Genomic DNA, 17,782 nt, shown 5'->3' with positions numbered 1-17,782 from the left:
GCTGTATATCCCAGTCCCGAATGACGAAATGAAAAGGAGGATAAGAGATCTAAGATACATGGAAAATTACCAGAGCCTGGTCAGCCCCAACATGCAATATGAATAGAATGGAGCACAATCCGCAACCGACACCTGCTGGCGCAGCTGTGTCAGCGTCAAACTCCTCCCATGCCTGTTCCTGTGCACCTGAACACAAAATATAAGACATAGTACCCCACTTGACAAAGACTGTGGCCTGAATATAAGCTTTCCAAGGTCAACGCACTTTACTATAAGATCGATCGCAATGCAGAGGAATCGTGATGGTCAAATCAATCGAAAACACAAGGACCACAAAGGTATGAGCCATAACTCCGGTGAATGGACCAACAGGGGTACCTGAACGAAGGTAAGAAATCAAAAGAGCCGTAAATAAGTCGAAATGAGAGGAATCGGGCGTGGTCGTAATGGTGGTAGATATTAGGAAAATGGTTGCAGATAGTGATAAAGGGCACGAGAAGAAGACCGAGCTAAAGGCAGATTCTGGCTAGAGGCGCGAGATGCATGATTGCATGAGCGAGATGTTATCGGTAGAGCCTTCCACTCACGGCAATTGTGTCGAAGAATATTTTATTTTTGTACTTTTGGATTCCGCCAGACTGAAGCCAGGGAGTTAGGTTTTTGCATTGGCTGACGTCAAAAGTTTCCAGCTGATTACAGCCATCTGCTACCGATTCGACGCCAGCCCCGGTGACACGAACGCAGCCGCGCACCGATAGTCGTTTGAGATGAAGGAGGTGGAGGCCAATGCTGCGCAACGAGGGATCGGATATGGCGGAGCCACAGAATGACATGTTGAGATATGTCAGTTGAGAGCATTGTAGCGCTAGAACCTCCGTTGCTGTGTCTGACAAAGCGCAGCAAAAAGACTATAATAATCCAGTTGGTTAGGAAATCATAGAATGACGAGGAAGAGGATAACCATACCAAGTCTAGTTCTTGCAACTGCTTTGCAGCATTGGTGAGGTAGACGATAGCATTATCAGTCAGATACGTGCAGTCTGCCAGGCAAAGCCTTCTAAGATTATGAAATTGAGCGTTTCCCCAGAACTGAAACCCGTGATCAGTGATGGTGGTACATCGTGTCAGATCCATTTCTTCAATTCTGGGAGCAGCATGAGATGCAATATGGTGCATAGATCTGTCTGTGACGTGTTTGCAGTAAGACAGAGTCAATCTTTTGAGTTCTGGACACCCAAAAACTGCCGAACCCGTCGGCGTCAAGTATGTAGGTTTCAGTGGGTGTTTCCCAGGCTTTGCAGAGTCCTCTGAAGGTTTATAGGGGCCTGGAGTGGCCCAGCCGAGGATCCGAGCTAGGAGGGTGTCACTGACTTTTCGACAGTTGCTCAGATCCACTTCTTGCAACCCGGTTGCCTTGTGTGCCATTTCCAGGATGGCGGACGCGGTGACGTCCCAAACGCTCTTCATCTTCCAGGCCACAACATTGGCACCGCAGGTATGCACTAGGTTATTGAACCCCTCATCCGTAATATGAAAACAATTGCTGATATCAATATAGCGCGGCCTATCGCGGACGAAAGGGCAGATGATATTGGTCAGTACATCGTCGGTAAGACAACGATTGTATACACTCAGATCTAAGTATTGGAGTAAACTTGAGGAAGTGTTGAGGATTTCTGACCAGTGGAGGGAAATAACTCGAAGGCGAAGTAGATCGTGCAGGTCAAGATATTGGAAAATTCGAACGAGTACATTATCAGATAATATGCCTCGATTGTCGTTGCTGGGTTCGCGCCGTGTCTTTTGTGTTACTGGCGTGGCTGGAGTGTCTGAAAGCGTACGGGAAGATGAACTGCTTGACAAGGGTTCGGAGGGGGTAGACGGTCGCTGTTGATCACGAGTGGCCTCTTCCGGTGTTATTGGAGCGACTGATCCTCGCCTACTGCGTAATCGAACATTATCCAGGCCAACGTTAAGGAAAGGATCTGGATCTGATGGTCGTAAGACTGTGCGGTCGTCTATACCATTAGGCGACCTCTGAGTGCTGTCCAACTCTGTTTCAGTGAGAGTCAAGAGTGGCATCGACTGCCTACGAGCAGATCTGATCTTGAAGCTCTCATCAGCAAAACCGGATCCATCAGTGTCCCCGGCCTCGGACATGACAACATCGCCATCGGATGCAGACTTGAGTCTCTCCTTGGCGGTCTTTTCTACCTGTAGGCGGACATCTTGCGGACATTTATCCCATAGTTCGGTCAGGACCTCACCGCTAATCATGAGACATTCAACGGCATTAATTGAGCGGACGGTGGCAGTTCGGCGAGGCGCCAGGGAAAGGCTCACCACCTCGCCAAAGTACTGCCCCTGTTTCAGGCGGGCCTTGACCTCAAAGCCGGGATACTCGATGGTATTGGGTAACGTACGTCCGCCATTTCGCAAGTCCTTCTTTTCGCTCAAGACTTCCACCTCGCCACGGACAATAAAATAAACTTCTCGTCCTTGGGAATCTTGTTTGATTATGTCGGTGAATGGCGGAAACGATCGGGGTTGCGCATTGAGGCCTAGGAAATGAAGAATATCGGGCGGGAGGCCAGCAAAGAGGGGCAGCTCTTTAAGCAGCATGCGCACATTCACGAGTCCATTTGCCAGCGCACTTGAAGTTCCATCAGCCAGTCCCGGGCTTGGGGATTTGCGTTTTTTATTGACGAACTTTAGGCTTGCACCATTCTGTTCAGTAAGCGAAAGATCCCTTAATCTTTTGGCTCCTCTGCGACCTGCCTCCATATGATCGGCCGAAGGCACTGATGTCTCCTTTTTCTTTTTCTCAAGGATCATTAGTCGCTCTTGAGCTTCGTCTCGGATGGCTTGCTCTACTTCAGGAAAGCGAGGAAGAATTCTCCGGAAGTCCTCTTTGGTCAATACCACTAACAAGCATCTGGAACGGGCGATAATGGTCGCAGTTCGAGGCCGATCCATTAGGACGCCGATTTCGCCGAAGAACGCGCCCGCCTCAAGCTCCGCGTATATGCTTTCTCCATCTCTGGATGTGACCGACACCGCACCTCGTACTAGCCAGTATATTGCCTTCGCATCATCGCCTTCGGTCAAGATATAGTCGTTTGGGGCGCAAAGCTGTGGTCGCAAATGCTGTCCAACATCGATGAGAAACGACTCCGGGGTGGACTGGAACAGGGGGAAGGAACGCAGTCGGTCAACGAGGTCCAAAGGTAAAGCTTGGATATTGGACGAGGTCAAGGGCGATGGGCGCACAGGGCGATTGGGGTTCGTCAGGGAATCGAATGAATGAATGAGCGATACACTGTCGGAGACGGGTGTCATGGCTTTGGTTGAACCTCCGCCAGCCCTGCCAAGACGCCGCATGATGGACTATTGTGAAGCTTTTGGGGGGGGAGTAGGACGCAGGGCTCAGGACTTCAGTAGCATGCGCGGAGCTGTAGCATAGAGTTCGTCGGAACCAGAGCAGACGGCCGATGACGTCGACGAAAATAAGGATATGGCTGGAGCTTCAAAGTGCGCTCGTTCCACGGCGGGAATGAGGGTCAATAGCGAGCACACATTTGAGCAGTTCGACCGGCACCGATGTTCGATCTGAGGGGAGAGTAGAGCTATCGAGGGGATTGAGAACGAATATTCAGACCGAGACGCGGACTAGAAGCAAGCATTATAGGTTAGTAAGAGAGCTGGCGACGGAGCAGTAGTAAATTCGGTACCGCGAGAGCTGGGCTGGAGGCGGGGATGGGGATTTCGCACGTCAAACGGGAATGATTAATTTAATGCTGCCGAGCTCCACCGACAACTCTGGGCGCTAGCTTCCAGTTGCGATCCGTGCGTATAGACCGTATCGACTAGGACGTCTCTTTTGCGCCGCTGAATGGACACAGTCGAGATCGATTGTGGGTGAAACTGGTGAGAATTTGAGAGCTCAGCACCAGCCGAAGATGATCCTTTCCAGAAAGATAGGTCTTGAAGCTGAATAGAAATGTCAATATAAATATAAGAAGGGCAAGAAGAGAAGTTTGACAGAAAGCATTAATAATGGATCGTCAAGAAGATTGAGGTGCTCGCAGCAGTTCGAGAGGGGTTTGGCAGCGCAAGAAAGAGATCGTTCTGCGGACCTTCTAGAAGGATTCCCTGGGCTCTTCCCGACTGCACGTACCGTTTGACTGTACTCTATACGATCGAACTTATTTATGGTGTCTATACCAGTTCCATTTCTCATACCGTACTACCATTTATAGTCTAAAGCTCAAACAAAGGAACCTCCACACCGCAAGCAACAATTTTCAAAGGTCTCTCAATGACCACGCTGGTATACGCCAAATAAGTCCCGTTTGCTGACTCCGGACCACTTCTGAATTAATCAATCCGCTTTTTCCTGTGTCAGCCTCCGATGTTGTTCGCTCGTCATCTTAATATTACTCTGCGTGTTCTTTCAATTGGGTAGCTTCTTCTTCTGCGAGGCTTTGAAGGCCTCGGCCAGACCGTCGCAATGGCGCAAGTGGAGGCAAACCACATGATTTGGACCATATACCATGATACCAGAAAGACAACAAGAGAACGAGGACAACCGCAGCCTCACTGTCAGTGGAGTCGCCGTATTGCGCAAATACCTAAGAACCGGTTCGCTCTGCCTTCGGTGAGTAAGACGACGACAACAATGGGCTTCTGTGCCCACTGGGGCCGGATTGAAGGGAGGATTCAATGATTCTCATCGACGCGCGCAGCTCGGTGGATGCTCAATGCTCGTTTCCAATGACTCCCTTCGGAGACCGATCTATAACATCCCAAACCAATGACGAAAAGGGACAACAAGCATTACCCTAAGAAATCAAGTATTCGCAGCAAGCCTGGCCTCATGAGCCTTCTTCTGCCGATCCCAGTCCTTCCGTAACTTCTTGGAACGATTTTAGGTGACAGACTCCCCTGCAGCATCTTTCGTGGGAAGTCCGTCCTCATCCCAAGCACTGCACTCGTTGGTCTTAAACATCTCCTGAGGATTTACACTTCCCTTCTCGAGTTTCTCGCGGGCTAATTTCTCTTGTTTCTCCTTCTCCTGTTGCTTCTGCTTTGCCTGTTGGACGAGCTCACCACGCGCTTGCAGGATGTCCCTGGTCACTGGCCGAACCAAGGCAGGTGTCGTCGCGATCCTCGAGATAGATACCGAGACTGAAGAGGTCCACGTCACGCAAACGATCGCACAGTGAAAGGATTTTCTTTGAGAAAGTCGCTTCTTCGGGCTTCAACAAAAAAAGGCCGACTGGAAATTATGCAAAACCTCGAAATATTATTTAGCGGAGTCCAGAACACTAGCATTGAGAGTTTATTGCTTCACGATCCGTTGAAAATCATCAGAGGTGATGGGGGTTTCTGTTTTAGCAGCCAGGCGCAGCGAGTCCCTCATAGTTGACAGCGAGTACAAGAACGGCTTTTCAGCATCAGGGACATCAATGCCCTCGCACCCAATGCTCGCGTCGTCAGGCGAGGTTACACCGTTCAATGCGAGAATCGTCACGATCCGCGTCAGCCATGTCGCTACCGTCTCGACCACTGTCGGTTCCAAGGTCCGGTTGTCTTGGGTGTTAAAAACCGGAACCAAGTCTGAAATGGCGCTCATGACCTTGGGTGTGTTGAATGAATCACAAAATTATCCGTGGACATTATATGGTGTCATTTTGAGAGCGTCTGACAGCGAGGTCTCGGTGGAAGGAACGTGAAGCTGGGTCGACTCAGCACACCCTTTGCCTTGATGAAAAAATTGGTTTATTTATCTTCCCAGGACGACGAGGCCTTGACCAGTTCCTCCGATATCTCAACGCCGTCTCGCCAACCTCCCAATAAGAAGACGATTTTCAGCCCCCGGGCGACCAATCTCCTTGATCTAGAGCGTCGCAAACTGTGGTGAAATTCTTTTAAGCTCTTAGACATTTTTGAGTCCTGGATAGACAAGTGGCCTATATGGAAGAAGTAGTTCACCCATTGTTGATTCTTAGACCAATAGGCCTCACTTTGGGCGAGTCCATTATCTTGAAGGAATGCCAAATCAACACCCCCGAATGGATGTCAATCTGACTTCCCAATCGACTCGAGGCCATGGCAAAGCACTCGATATGCCAACCAGGGCGTCCCGGTCCCCACGCGCTTGGCCAAGTTGGCTCGCCTGATCGAGGCGCTTTCCAGAGAGCGAAATCATCGGGGCTTTTCTTCTGCACTGCCTTGGTTAAAGCCCCCTCGTCATCTCGCTGGAGGGGCTGCTCATTTCGATTCCAGGCCTCTAGCCTGGCGTAATGATGACCAACTTGTCCAAACTGTTGGATATCAAAGTAGACAGATCCAACCGAGGTAACATAGCCAAACTGATTTGCCACGACCCTTTCCACAAAGTCTGCAATCCCTTGGCCATACTCCGTGACCCGGGTGATCTCGTCAGGATCGAGAACATTGGGAGCCCGCATGTCCAGCATAAAATGAGCTTCGTATTTCTACTTGAGATTCGTAAAGATGCCGTATGCATCTCCCGGTATGGTTGAGCCCCTGAGGCTATCACTGTAGGGAAGGTAGACTTCCCGAGTCCCATGGTAGAAAGCGTCACTCGTGATATCTCCTTGCAGCGCCGCCGACCCCGGTTCGGCATTGAAGCAGCGTGCGGCCTCAGCAATCATTTTCGCCGCTGGGACAACCGTGTTGATGTGCATTTGGATGTTTGCTTCCGCATCTCCCGGTTTGCCCTCGGGGTCCAGCGCCCCGCCGCGCAGGACCACTACATACACCTGTTCAGATTGCGCCGCAAGTGCTCAGGTTCCGTGTCAGGGTCAATGAGGCGGAGATTTTGTTGGATATAAAAGCTGTACGCCGTCTGCGCAGTGTGAAGGACATCCCGAGTAACGATTGGGTTCTCTTTCAACTACTCGGCAACAGATGCTGTTGTCTTCCTCTGATGATAGTCTTCAAGAGCTGTTAGAACGGGGTAACGCGATCGACGGCAGCATACCTTATCGTCCACGCCGGTTATGTTCATCACGAATCGCACGTCAAACTTGAAGTAATCCTTCATAATTCGGCGCAAGATGTCAGTGCTCACATAGTTTCGGGCGTGTCCCAGGTGGGCGTCATCGTAGACAGTCGGACCGCATGCATACCAGGTCACCTTGCGCCCGATGGCGTCTAATGGGATGAAGGGTGTCTTGGATCACGTCAACGAGTTCCAGACTGTCAACGGCGGGAGGTTGGTGGAGGGATGGGCTGGTGGTTGTTCCCAAGGGGTTTGCTTGCGGGAATCCATAGTAGATTCAATTGTGTGACAGCATTAGAGATGGAAGACGGTTTCGAACACAAGATGAAGATCATGACAACATTAAGTATTATTACTATTAGGTAGTGACTCAACTGACTCATTCTGCCTTGCAGTGCACCATTGCGGGCGTGAAATAGTACGTCAAGTTTAGTGGCTGCCTTGTTGGGCTTAGTGACTCATTGATTGTGGCAGCCGTTTGACAACTCATTGGATGATGTCTGTTGGGTTATGAAATTCGTGAGTATTCAGCCTCTGAGTCTTTTCCTTGAGCCTATTCAAGGCAGCCCCGACGGTTCCAACCATACTGTAGACGCGGTATGGAGTAGGCAGTCTCTTTTTGACAGCTGCTGTTCGATCGATATTTTGCCAAGAGAAAATGATTGAGCTTTTCTCCAAACATCGTTCGCTGACTGCATAGAAAAGCTCAGGAGATGGTATGGTTTGAGATAGTGGAATGGAGCCGATATCGACGACTTTGCGCAAGGCCTTCGGCACCCGGTACACATCTAATCGCTGCCACTGGGAGGTCTCCCAGAGGAACCAACCAGGTCAGCGATACGGACGTAAGTCATGCTTGACGCACACACGGCTACTGATAACATCTTCGAGCCATTCATTCTTTGGATCGTTGGCCTAGAAGATAATCAATGTAGGCAGGTCGGTTTCCCTTCATAGCTTCGAGTCCGTCCTGCATCATTCCATATACAAGACTCAGTTTCAGCCCCAGTTTCGTTGTTCGCGCCGCGGTGTATACGTCGTGTCGTGCTAGGCGTGCAGATGTCAGTCTTCCATCTTCTCACCAGATAAATCTGAATCAAATGTACGAACCTAGTAAGCTGTAGACGCCTGAAAAAGCTAATCCAGCGGTTACCGTGGAAATGAAATCTCTCTTGTCGTGACGAGCATAATCGACAGTCTCCTCGAATAGGCAGAACGCCAATGCGCCAGCACCAAGCTTGAACCCCATCTTCATGCCATCCTTGACTCCTCCAACAATCGAAATATAGTTCTTCGTCTTATGGTACTGGAACCAGCCGGTCGGCGTCGTAGGAAAGCGATGAGCATTTTCGGCGCGGAAACGGTATGCAGCCTTCTTGCTGCCGTGAATTGCGCCGATGCCCATTCCAGCAGAGAAAGCGGATAAAGCAGCTAATGGTAGTCGTTGACCGACGTCCATACCTAGCCGAGGAGGCGCTTCGGACAAGAATTTGTCCCAGTGTAAGAGCTTCCATAGAGTTGGGGGCTCCGGACTGGGTGATGTGGATGGCTGCTCCGCGTCCATTGTGGAAGGGAACGAACGATGTGCAGCGTTTTCGAGAGAATAATCGGTAAGAGACAGGTAGAAAGCTAGTAATAAGGAAATGTTATCGGCGTGAGATAAGACGAATCGATTTTTTGGAGCTTCCGGTCTTTGAGCGAGATCTTTGACATCGGGTGAGGTGAATTCAAAGTTGCGGTCCGCGGGAACATTATTGATGTTCTCCGGCTCGTGCCCGCACCTTCCATAGCGTCGACCCGCCAGAGCTTTTCCACTACGCAACTACTACCTCGACATCATGGTAAGTGAATTTCTTATCCAGCCCAGATATGTTTGCGCTATCAAGATGGGCACAAAACATACTGACTCTGTCGACAAAAGGCGCAACAAGATCCCTTAAGCTGGACGCTGCTCTTCAAAAAGCATAAAACAACCGTGATTTTGGTGCTTCCGCCTTCCGAAACTATCATCGGCACCAAGACTACTCTTCTTAAAGCCCTCCAAGCACGCGGCCTAAGTGACATCAACGGCGATCCAGTCCCTCAATACCCCTCCGAGATCGAGCTCGGCATCGCTGTGGACAAGAATGATTTGGAGAAGGGATGGACAAGCCTCGAAGCGCCGCAACCTGATGACGATGAAGCTCCAAAGAGAGGAGGGAAGAAGGCTGCTTCGCTAAGCTTGAAGGCGGCCGATATCAACAGCGGACAATCCATTGCCTTTCGATTCCGAAGGCCAGGTAGCTCGGCCGATCTCGATCTAGAGGACCCTGGGTGGGATGTTGTTCTCCCTAGTCTTGATGACGAAGAGGAAGCTGCATAGCGAGTACATGCGTCTTCGTGCTCCTTCACTTCCACCTTATTTCGTCTCACTTGTTTTATTTGGCGCAAAGGTCGGCATAGAGTTTACTGGGCGGGGTCTGTGTTACTTCTTAAAACGCAGCAAAACTCTCGTTTTGCCAGAGAAGTCTCGATTTTGGTATCTGATTTCAAGACGTGATGTGATAGCGCTATATCGTTCTGCCCGTCTCATACATAGATTGAATGTCCTTTCGCGTAGCGCCTTAATGCTACTGATGAGTGAACGGTCAATCCTGTCCCCCGCTACGGCAACAACTCACTCATGGTGGCCAGCGAAACTTTGGAAGAGCCAGCATTGACGTGGCATCCTCAATCCAAGACGAAGGGCGAGCAGCCATCATGCGTCAAGGATAAGCAATACAATGTCTGCTTTTGGCAGGCCGATGGAAGACATCCCTGTCCAATTATGCGTGTGTCGATAGAGATCTGGCCGTGCACATAAGGTAGTTCCAAGTGCATGTGGGGCCTCCACCAGGAGAAAGTCCAAAATGCACGTCACTAGCCCTTTTAACAACACGGCCCGCGTGTTGCTCGAGCAACGCCCGCACAACAAGCGCCAGATGTCAATCATCAACATGGAAGTCACACAAGAGTGGCTTGAAGCCTCCACTCCTCCTCATGCGCAGCTCGACAGGGGAGTCTCTGGGGTTTCGGGAGTAAAGGCCCACTACTGTCAACATTCTTCATCGGAGCCTTTTCCTTATCTTCTTCTTTGTTTGCTCATTTTTATCCCTTTCTCCCAGCGTGACGCCAAACGGTACGGGGCGGACGGCCCTCAGTTTCACGACTCTCCCGCACCGACAAGAGCTTTTCGACAACAATTCGATAATATGGCAGCCTCAAGCGACTCTTCATCTATTACCGTCGCTGTTCGAGTGAGGCCGTTTACTATCCGGGAGGCAGCGCAGCTCGCCAAGTGTGACGATGGTCCGCTGTTTCTTGGTGACGGCTCTCTGGCGGGAGCACCGACTCCAAAGCTGAACCAGAAGGGCCTCCGATCCATAATCAAGGTCATTGATGACCGATGTCTGTAAGTATATGCCTTGCACCACAAGTTGGATTCTATCCTAACCAATGCTTGAAAAGAGTATTCGATCCCCCCGAAGATAACCCTGTACACAAGTTCTCCAGAAGCGTCGTTCCCAACGGAAAGCGTGTGAAAGACCAGACATTCGCGTTTGACAGGATATTCGACCAAAATGCCGGCCAAGGAGAGGTTTACGAATCGACGACACGAAACTTGCTCGACAGCGTGCTAGACGGATACAACGCCACCGTGTTTGCGTATGGTGCGACCGGTTGTGGAAAGACACATACTATCACTGGTACCCCACAGCAGCCTGGTATCATCTTTCTCACAATGCAAGAGCTTTTCGAGCGTATTGAGGAGAGATCCGGCGAAAAGCAAACAGAGGTATCCCTCTCATTTCTCGAAATCTATAACGAAACGATTCGCGATCTTCTTATTCCCGGCGGTCCAAAGGGCGGCCTGTCCCTGCGTGAAGATATGAACAAAGCAGTATCAGTATCCGGATTGTCGAGCCATAGCCCCAAATCAGTGCAAGAGGTCATGGATATGATAATGAAGGGAAATGCGAACCGAACGATGTCCCCAACCGAGGCGAATGCTACTTCTTCTCGATCCCACGCGGTGCTCCAAATCAACGTCGCGCAGAAGGACAGAAACGCCGATATCCACGAACCACACACAATGGCAACATTCAGCATCATTGACTTAGCTGGAAGTGAGCGTGCGAGCGCAACTAAAAACAGGGGGGATAGATTATTTGAAGGTGCCAACATCAACAAGTCTCTTCTCGCCCTCGGTAGCTGCATAAATGCACTCTGCGATCCGCGCAAACGAAACCATGTCCCTTATCGAAACTCGAAGTTGACACGACTCCTCAAATTTTCACTTGGCGGCAACTGCAGGACAGTCATGATTGTCTGTGTCAGCCCTTCCAGCCACCATTTCGACGAGACTCAGAACACCTTGCGCTATGCTAATCGCGCTAAGAACATTCAAACAAAGGTTACCCGGAATGTTTTCAATGTCAACCGTCACGTCAAGGACTTCCTGGTGAAGATTGATGAGCAGATGGCATTGATCAACGAACTGAAAGCGCAGCAGAAGGAATCTGAGAAGGTCGCTTTTGCCAAATTCAAGAAACAGACAGAAAAGAAGGACGCTGCTGTTAGGGAAGGCTTAGCTCGAATTCGAAACGCCTATGACCATTCGCTACCCGAGAGGCAAGAGAGAACCAACAGCATGATTAAGCTAAAGCAGGTTAGCCGCAGGATCGGTCTGCTGTCTTCGTGGATCGCAGCTTTTGATAATGTTTGCGCCAATTCCGAAGAGGAGCTACCTTTGGCAAATCTACAAGCCGTTCGAAAAACCGCTCAAGGAATTCTGTTAGAGTTAGAAGGAAGCAGGCAACACTACCACCAGCGCCTGGCAAAGAGTGCCTGGGAACGTGGTATGCTTTCTGCTGTTGAAAACGCCATTCAGCAACTTGAAGTATTCGAGACTAGCGACAAGAGCGACATTAGCAATCTTCGACGGGAGGCAGAACTACTGAGGGCCAACAATGAACGAGAGGCTCTTTCAGCAGTTGCAGAACACGACAAAGCAGGGGAAGCTGCTACGGTGCAGCTGTTACTCCAAGCGCACTTCGAGACAGCGTCTGCTATTGAGAGCCTCATGGATATGAGCGAGGATCAGGCTGTGGAGATGGGGAAGCGAAGTCTGACCAAGATGCTCGATTCATGTTGCACCGTGACATCCAGTGTCGTCAAACCCGATGGCAACATGCCGGCTGTGCCACCTCTCAGCCCTGTCAAATCCACCCCTTCGAAGCACAAGAAAAGGGCCAGCTTAGCCATAGTTCCTCCCGGTAAGATCTTGGGTCCAGCAGTCACGCTGAACCCGACAGCTCCACCCTCGCCGACGAGAGGATCACCTCGCCGCCGCAAGCTGGGCACCGCGAGAAAGAGCGTCAGTTTCTCGCCCAAGAAGGTACAAGCAAAGCCGCCGAAGCGGAGCGTTAGGTGGAAGGATGATGAGCAGGACGGCACTCTCACTGAGATTCAGAAAACGCCACAAGAGCGTGAGGCTACTCCAGTCGCTCGAGAGAGTAGCCCTTTCGAGCCCAGTCTTCCAAGATCGTCTCCAATTCCACGCGGCATCCCAGTGCCTACTCGAAACTTTAGCCCTGCGGGCAGTTCACCTCGAAACCCAACCAATGCCGGCAGTCCATCGCCAATTCCTACACCCTCTGACCAACCCTTGAGCATCCCGAAGAATAATAGATTCAAGGCTGGGTTTCTATCAAAGAAACTAGGCAGCTCACCGATTCCTGCGCCCCCAACCTCATCCATCTCCCTTTCCGACCGAAGCTCTCCTCTGCGTGAGATCGAGAACAGTAGCTTCTTGAATCGGGCATCTGCCGAGCGACCATCTAGGATTGCGGTCAGAACTCCAAGCGGAAATTACTCACCTACCCCTGCACAACCCGAGACTGGAGGCGAATGGAAGGCAAGTAAGGATGATGTGCGAAGAATCAGCACCGCCATGAGGCGCATTTCGATCGGGTCGTTCGGGCCCGGTGCTTCCGCAACTGCAACTCGTGCCCATCGCCGCCGAAGCCCAACATCAGCAACTTACGGTAGCTCCCCGCCAGAAAACACAATGTTTACCGCACAGGCGAGGCGGATAGCCAAAGGCGACAAAGACGTCGAGAACAAGCCTGCAGTCTTGGGTCCCCGAAGCTTGCCTATCAAGAAGAATACCAGTCAGAGACGCACGACGTTCGGAGGAGACATTCGTCCTAGAGACTTTAGCTTTGGAGGCCGCGATGCAGTCCGATTGAGTGCATTTGGCGGTTTGTGATGAAAGAGCTTTGAAAGCTTCGAACAAGGGGTCGGCAGGTTAACGATCATTTGGTTTTTTTTAGTTGTTTGGCGATACGGTCGATTGAGGATGGCGTTGTGCAGTTTCTTCTTCATGGGATATACTTGTCCAGATGTGTACAATAACAGAACCTGTCAATCAGCATCGTGCTGATGGGCCAATGACTTCGCTCAGCGAAGATTAAGTCTCATTTGCGTCGACTTGCCAGACTGCGAGCAAACCGTCCAGAGTAGATGAGGATGCCAATCACTCCGCATCTTCCGCGACATTAATCAATAAGATCGCGATGCCCTGCATGAAATGACGCCACCGTCTCCAAGCTTATCTAACGCGACGGCGACATTTGGGACGACAACCATTTATACCCCGGCTTCTCGCCTTCCTTACAAACATAATACAACTCTCCTCTCCTCTCTTAACGACCCTGTCGGGATACGCGATCGCAAATAGATCCTTTGTTAGTAATATTTTATGGCTTTCGCCGCACCCGCACTCGGCACGACGTTCTCACGCTTTTTCCGCACCTTCTCCACCACCTCTCCATTTCTCTCTCACACACCCGAATCGACATCCCGGAATATGGCGAGCGGTACACAGACGGCGACCCTGGCTGCAGGATGCTTCTGGGGCGTGGAGCACCTCTTCCGCAAGGAATTCGGGCACGGTAAGGGCCTGCTCAATGCGAAGGTGGGATATTGCGGGGGGGATACGGCGTCGCCGTCTTACCGCGCTGTGTGTACGGGGGATACGGGACGTGAGTGAACAGTGCCTTATTTGCTTCCTCTGCTCTCGGAACAGTAATGCTGATTTTGATGCGATGCGCTATCATATAGACGCCGAAGCTCTTAAGATTACCTTTGACCCGTCGCTCGTGACATACCGTTCGCTATTGGAATTCTTCTACCGCATGCACGACCCCACGACTCCGAACCGGCAGGGTCCGGATATTGGTACGCAGTACCGGAGTGCTATTTTCACGCACGGAGACGAGCAGCATAAGATTGCGGAGGATGTTACGGAGAAGGTGGGCAAAGAATGGTATAAGCAGGCTGTTTCGACGCAGATTATTCCTGCGGGGCAGTGGTGGGATGCGGAAGATTATCACCAGCTCTACTTGCATAAGAACCCGTCTGGATATGAGTGTCCTGCGCAGTAAGTCTTTACCTTTCTAACTAAACCTCCGCGAGGTTGACTTAGCTATGCTTTTAGCGTGAGATGCTAATGTTGCGCTGCAGCTTTGTTAGAAGCTTCCCGCCGCTTTCCGAGTGACTAGGTGCTAGGTTTAGGATTTATGTTTTCATGCTTAAGCTGTGTGCGCGGGGCTTGGGTTGTTTTGCTGAGGGCCGCGTATAATGACTGGGCATCTTCTTGATTATGTCTTCCATGCATTAGCTCTGGTCAATAACGAATGAAAAATGGCGCTGTCACAGCTCGGTTGCCTCCTCATTCTAGCACTTAGATGGTTGAGTCCTTTAGCAAGCTGGCTGCGTAAGTCCCCTGGAAATCTTCTCTGTGGCGCTTCCGCAGACTAGAGTCTAGGCTGACGATTCACAGATCTCCGGATCAGAGCTGGGGGCTCAACAATCTCGCAAGCACTGGGGACACTGCAGGCAATGCATGCACTACACTTGAAGGCACCATAAGAAATAAAACAAACTTCCTCCTACCTTATAATGGGCAATTGTTTGTACGTACCACCATTGGGACATCTAAAATCAAAGCAACCCAATCACTTAATATCATCAAAGCTTTGTGGAGTGTTCAGCCTACCTTGAGCCAGTCCAAACAAGCCCAGAGCTCCCTAAGCATCTTGGACAAGGTCCATGGATGGATCCAGGTCCCTGATGACAAGTGCAGAAAGGAATTTTCAAGGAGGGGGTAGGTGGAAGGAGCAGTGAATTGTTGATTCACTGAAGTCAGTAACACTGGAGGCTCGACTGCCTGCTCACCCAGCCCTCAGGTTTCGCTCACCTTCCTCTCACTCGCTCCCTGCCTGCTCTTCTTCTCTTCCTCTCCTCTTCCCCTACTCTTTTTTCTTCCTTCTTCTTCCCACCGTCGAGGTCATCTCATCTTTCTCTTCATCCCCTTCGCCTTCCATCAGCAATCATCATTCAAGTCTTTTCCCTGTTGAATTCTTGTACTCTTTCACCTTCCACTCTCTTATCTCGTCTCTGGCCAGCCTCTCCTAGACGTCGTCTTCGGTGAAGCTGGCTTGCTTCCTTGTTGGCCTCTGAGACGGTTGTCTCGTTCATAGACAACACGGGGACTTCAACCTACCCAGGCCTTGCAGTTTTCTGCAGAGGCCGGGCGGGTGTTCCTGTGGCTTTCTTTGGATCCCCTCGACTTCATTTTTATCAGAGCCCCTTCTGTATCTCTTTTTTAGACTCGCCTCTTCGTCACCTAGCTCTTTCAAGACGCGATAGACTTTATCCGCAAGGCCATTGAGGTACCAAGCAGCCATTGCGCCTCCTGATTACCCGAAAACGGATGAGCTAACTCAGCATGGACCCAGGCACGAGAGCCTCACTTGCGTCTCATTTATCTCCGTCAGAACCGATACGCCTTGGCCCAGGCTTCGACGGCGACAACATACTTTAGTTGGCTCTCGGAGTAGCGCCCGTCATGACATACACCATGGATAGCGCTATGATGAGCGCCTTGAGACACCTTGACCGTGTCTCTGACTATGTAAGGCTCGATCAGCCCTAGCGGATGGGACGCGTCCTGACTGAACTGCAGTTTCGGAAGAATGATCAACATGACATCGCGAACGAGATCGGCAGACTGAGTGTCCAGCTTGTCCAGTCGGTCGATATTGGTAGACTTAGGATGTATCGTGGCGACATTGTTGTCGAACCTTGGGTAAGGCTTGAGCCCATAATGTCGGTTCTGTCTCGACTAAGCGAGCTCCAGGAAAACAACAATGGCAATCATGCGATGCCAATGACCAACCGTTCTGGTTCTCACCACCAGACCCAACAGCAGGCCCTACCGGGCATGGTCCGCGAGCCTCTCCAAGAGAGCGTTATCAATGTTGCGGTAAAATCTGGTTGCTTGATGGCTGTTGTATCTGGGACTAATTCTGGAATAGAACAATAGCGGCAGACCTCATGCGATAGCCAGCTTTCATAAACAGGCACAGCAGCAGAACGTTGGAAATGCTCGCAACACTCCCAATGCAAACGGTTTCGAAGTCGTGGTAAGAATAAACCATTGCTTGATAATTTCTATAAGTTAATATAGTCAGGGCACCAACAGTGGTCATCATGCAATGACCAACCATGCCGCCCTTCACGAACCCATCCAGCAGCAGGCAGTTCTTGCCTTGATGAACGAGGTGCAGAAGAAACAGAACGAGCCCGTTAACATCAACTCTCGTGCCTTGCAAAAATTCCCGGCAGCCAACAAAGCCGCAGCCCAGCCTGGTAGCTGGGCACAGATTGCAGGTTTTACGAAACCTGGTCCCTCTCTTCTGTCGCCAGGTTCGCTGTCTTCTTCTTCAAGCCCCAGCTTGGGCCAGAGTCAAAATAGCGACAGCGAGATGTTGTCCGGCAAAGAACTCGTCGTTTCTTCGCCTCCTGCGTCGGTGGTTCCTGATGAGAGGGCCGGAATCATCCGAATCTATGGAAGCGTCACCAGAGATACCATTCGGGATATTACCACTGCTATCCACGAGGGCCCCTTGTTTGATATTCGCGTCGAAACCAATGGAAGAATTCGGGTTGTCTTCCAACACTTATCGCAGGCTCTCGAGTTTTTCCATTCTGACCAAGCGATGGTTAAGGTAGCCGGTTATGGACGCCTTGGAGCTGGTTATCGCGTCGAGTTGGCAGAGATCGTCGATTGGAACGACGAACTCCGTCTTATGAATCAGCCGACTAGACAGCGTCGTCGTCTCTCCTTTGCCAGGAAGCGGCTCTTCGCTGACAATATGTCCCCCGAAAGATGGAGACAGGATATTTATAGCATCGCTGGCCCGGCAAACATCGAGTTCCTTTGGGTCTTTAACTCCGGCAATGGTGAGTTGCTGCAGTACCTACTGGTACCTCAATTTTGCTCGAGAACTTGAAGCTGACATTGCAATGATGGTAGCGACCGCCGTCTTCACGAGCACAGCCGTTGCTCGTAAGGTTTTGGATACCGTTAACAGATGGAAAGAGTGCCGCGTTGCCTACAGCGGTGTTTCGGTGACCTACTCGTCCGATCCTTGTGAGAAAACGCTTACCTTGGTCAGAGAAAACAACCGCCCCGGCTATTTCAAGTTCAAACACGGCAAGCGCTCGCAATGAGCTGCGCATCGCATGCTGTTTGCATATCCTCAACCCAATAAGTAGAGTATTTGTTTCTTAGTTCACAAGGGAAAACACCACAGGGAGGAAAGGCTCCGACCAAAAACATTGCAAAAGATGGAAACACAAAAATATGGAGAGAACACGGGGCCC

General features: G+C 50.8%; 7 protein-coding genes across 7 annotated transcripts; 4 read left to right on the top strand and 3 right to left on the bottom strand.

Annotated features, from left to right (window-relative positions):
- Positions 1–385: 385 nt before the first annotated feature.
- BDV17DRAFT_182420 (cyclic nucleotide-binding domain protein) lies at positions 386–3,738 on the bottom strand. The gene is made up of 2 exons (XM_073754956.1): positions 967–3,738; positions 386–908 (listed from the first exon to the last, which is right to left on the bottom strand). Exons 1-2 carry the CDS (start codon positions 3,379–3,381, stop codon positions 564–566), a joined length of 2,760 nt encoding a protein of 919 aa, XP_073612437.1. The 5' UTR covers positions 3,382–3,738; the 3' UTR covers positions 386–563.
- Positions 3,739–4,849: 1,111 nt separating this feature from the next.
- Positions 4,850–7,300, bottom strand: BDV17DRAFT_283865 (tRNA synthetases class I (C) catalytic domain-containing protein; the record flags this gene model as incomplete). The annotated part of the gene is made up of 11 exons (XM_073760437.1): positions 4,850–4,903; positions 4,937–5,115; positions 5,147–5,258; positions 5,354–5,638; positions 5,678–5,737; positions 5,815–6,044; positions 6,092–6,500; positions 6,582–6,811; positions 6,927–6,963; positions 7,010–7,165; positions 7,229–7,300. 11 exons carry the CDS (start codon positions 7,298–7,300, stop codon positions 4,850–4,852), a joined length of 1,824 nt encoding a protein of 607 aa, XP_073612436.1.
- A 369-nt stretch (positions 7,301–7,669) lies between these two features.
- Positions 7,670–8,758, bottom strand: BDV17DRAFT_182396 (uncharacterized protein). The gene is made up of 2 exons (XM_073754955.1): positions 8,141–8,758; positions 7,670–8,077 (listed from the first exon to the last, which is right to left on the bottom strand). The coding sequence occupies exons 1-2, from the start codon at positions 8,592–8,594 to the stop codon at positions 7,926–7,928; spliced, it is 606 nt and encodes a 201-aa protein (XP_073612435.1). The 5' UTR covers positions 8,595–8,758; the 3' UTR covers positions 7,670–7,925.
- A 110-nt stretch (positions 8,759–8,868) lies between these two features.
- Positions 8,869–9,392, top strand: BDV17DRAFT_294335 (uncharacterized protein; the record flags this gene model as incomplete). The annotated part of the gene is made up of 2 exons (XM_073762813.1): positions 8,869–8,901; positions 8,952–9,392. 2 exons carry the CDS (start codon positions 8,869–8,871, stop codon positions 9,390–9,392), a joined length of 474 nt encoding a protein of 157 aa, XP_073612434.1.
- Positions 9,393–10,516: 1,124 nt separating this feature from the next.
- BDV17DRAFT_271839 (kinesin family protein) lies at positions 10,517–13,566 on the top strand. Its single transcript, XM_073758825.1, has 2 exons — positions 10,517–10,925; positions 11,031–13,566. Exons 1-2 carry the CDS (start codon positions 10,791–10,793, stop codon positions 13,317–13,319), a joined length of 2,424 nt encoding a protein of 807 aa, XP_073612433.1. The 5' UTR covers positions 10,517–10,790; the 3' UTR covers positions 13,320–13,566.
- A 245-nt stretch (positions 13,567–13,811) lies between these two features.
- Positions 13,812–14,609, top strand: BDV17DRAFT_283862 (peptide-methionine-S-sulfoxide reductase; the record flags this gene model as incomplete). Its single annotated transcript, XM_073760436.1, has 3 exons — positions 13,812–14,094; positions 14,174–14,492; positions 14,576–14,609. 3 exons carry the CDS (start codon positions 13,812–13,814, stop codon positions 14,607–14,609), a joined length of 636 nt encoding a protein of 211 aa, XP_073612432.1.
- Positions 14,610–15,974: 1,365 nt separating this feature from the next.
- BDV17DRAFT_283861 (uncharacterized protein) lies at positions 15,975–17,629 on the top strand (the record flags this gene model as incomplete). Its single annotated transcript, XM_073760435.1, has 4 exons — positions 15,975–16,028; positions 16,080–16,144; positions 16,584–17,359; positions 17,433–17,629. 4 exons carry the CDS (start codon positions 15,975–15,977, stop codon positions 17,627–17,629), a joined length of 1,092 nt encoding a protein of 363 aa, XP_073612431.1.
- Between the last annotated feature and the right edge of the window lie 153 nt (positions 17,630–17,782).

This window comes from Aspergillus undulatus, assembly GCF_047715775.1.
Source record: "Aspergillus undulatus strain CBS 261.88 unplaced genomic scaffold BDV17scaffold_52, whole genome shotgun sequence".
Classification (NCBI taxonomy): domain Eukaryota; kingdom Fungi; phylum Ascomycota; class Eurotiomycetes; order Eurotiales; family Aspergillaceae; genus Aspergillus; species Aspergillus undulatus.
The sequence above is the reverse complement of the archived record's forward strand: the minus strand, read 5'-3'. Positions and strand labels throughout refer to the sequence as shown.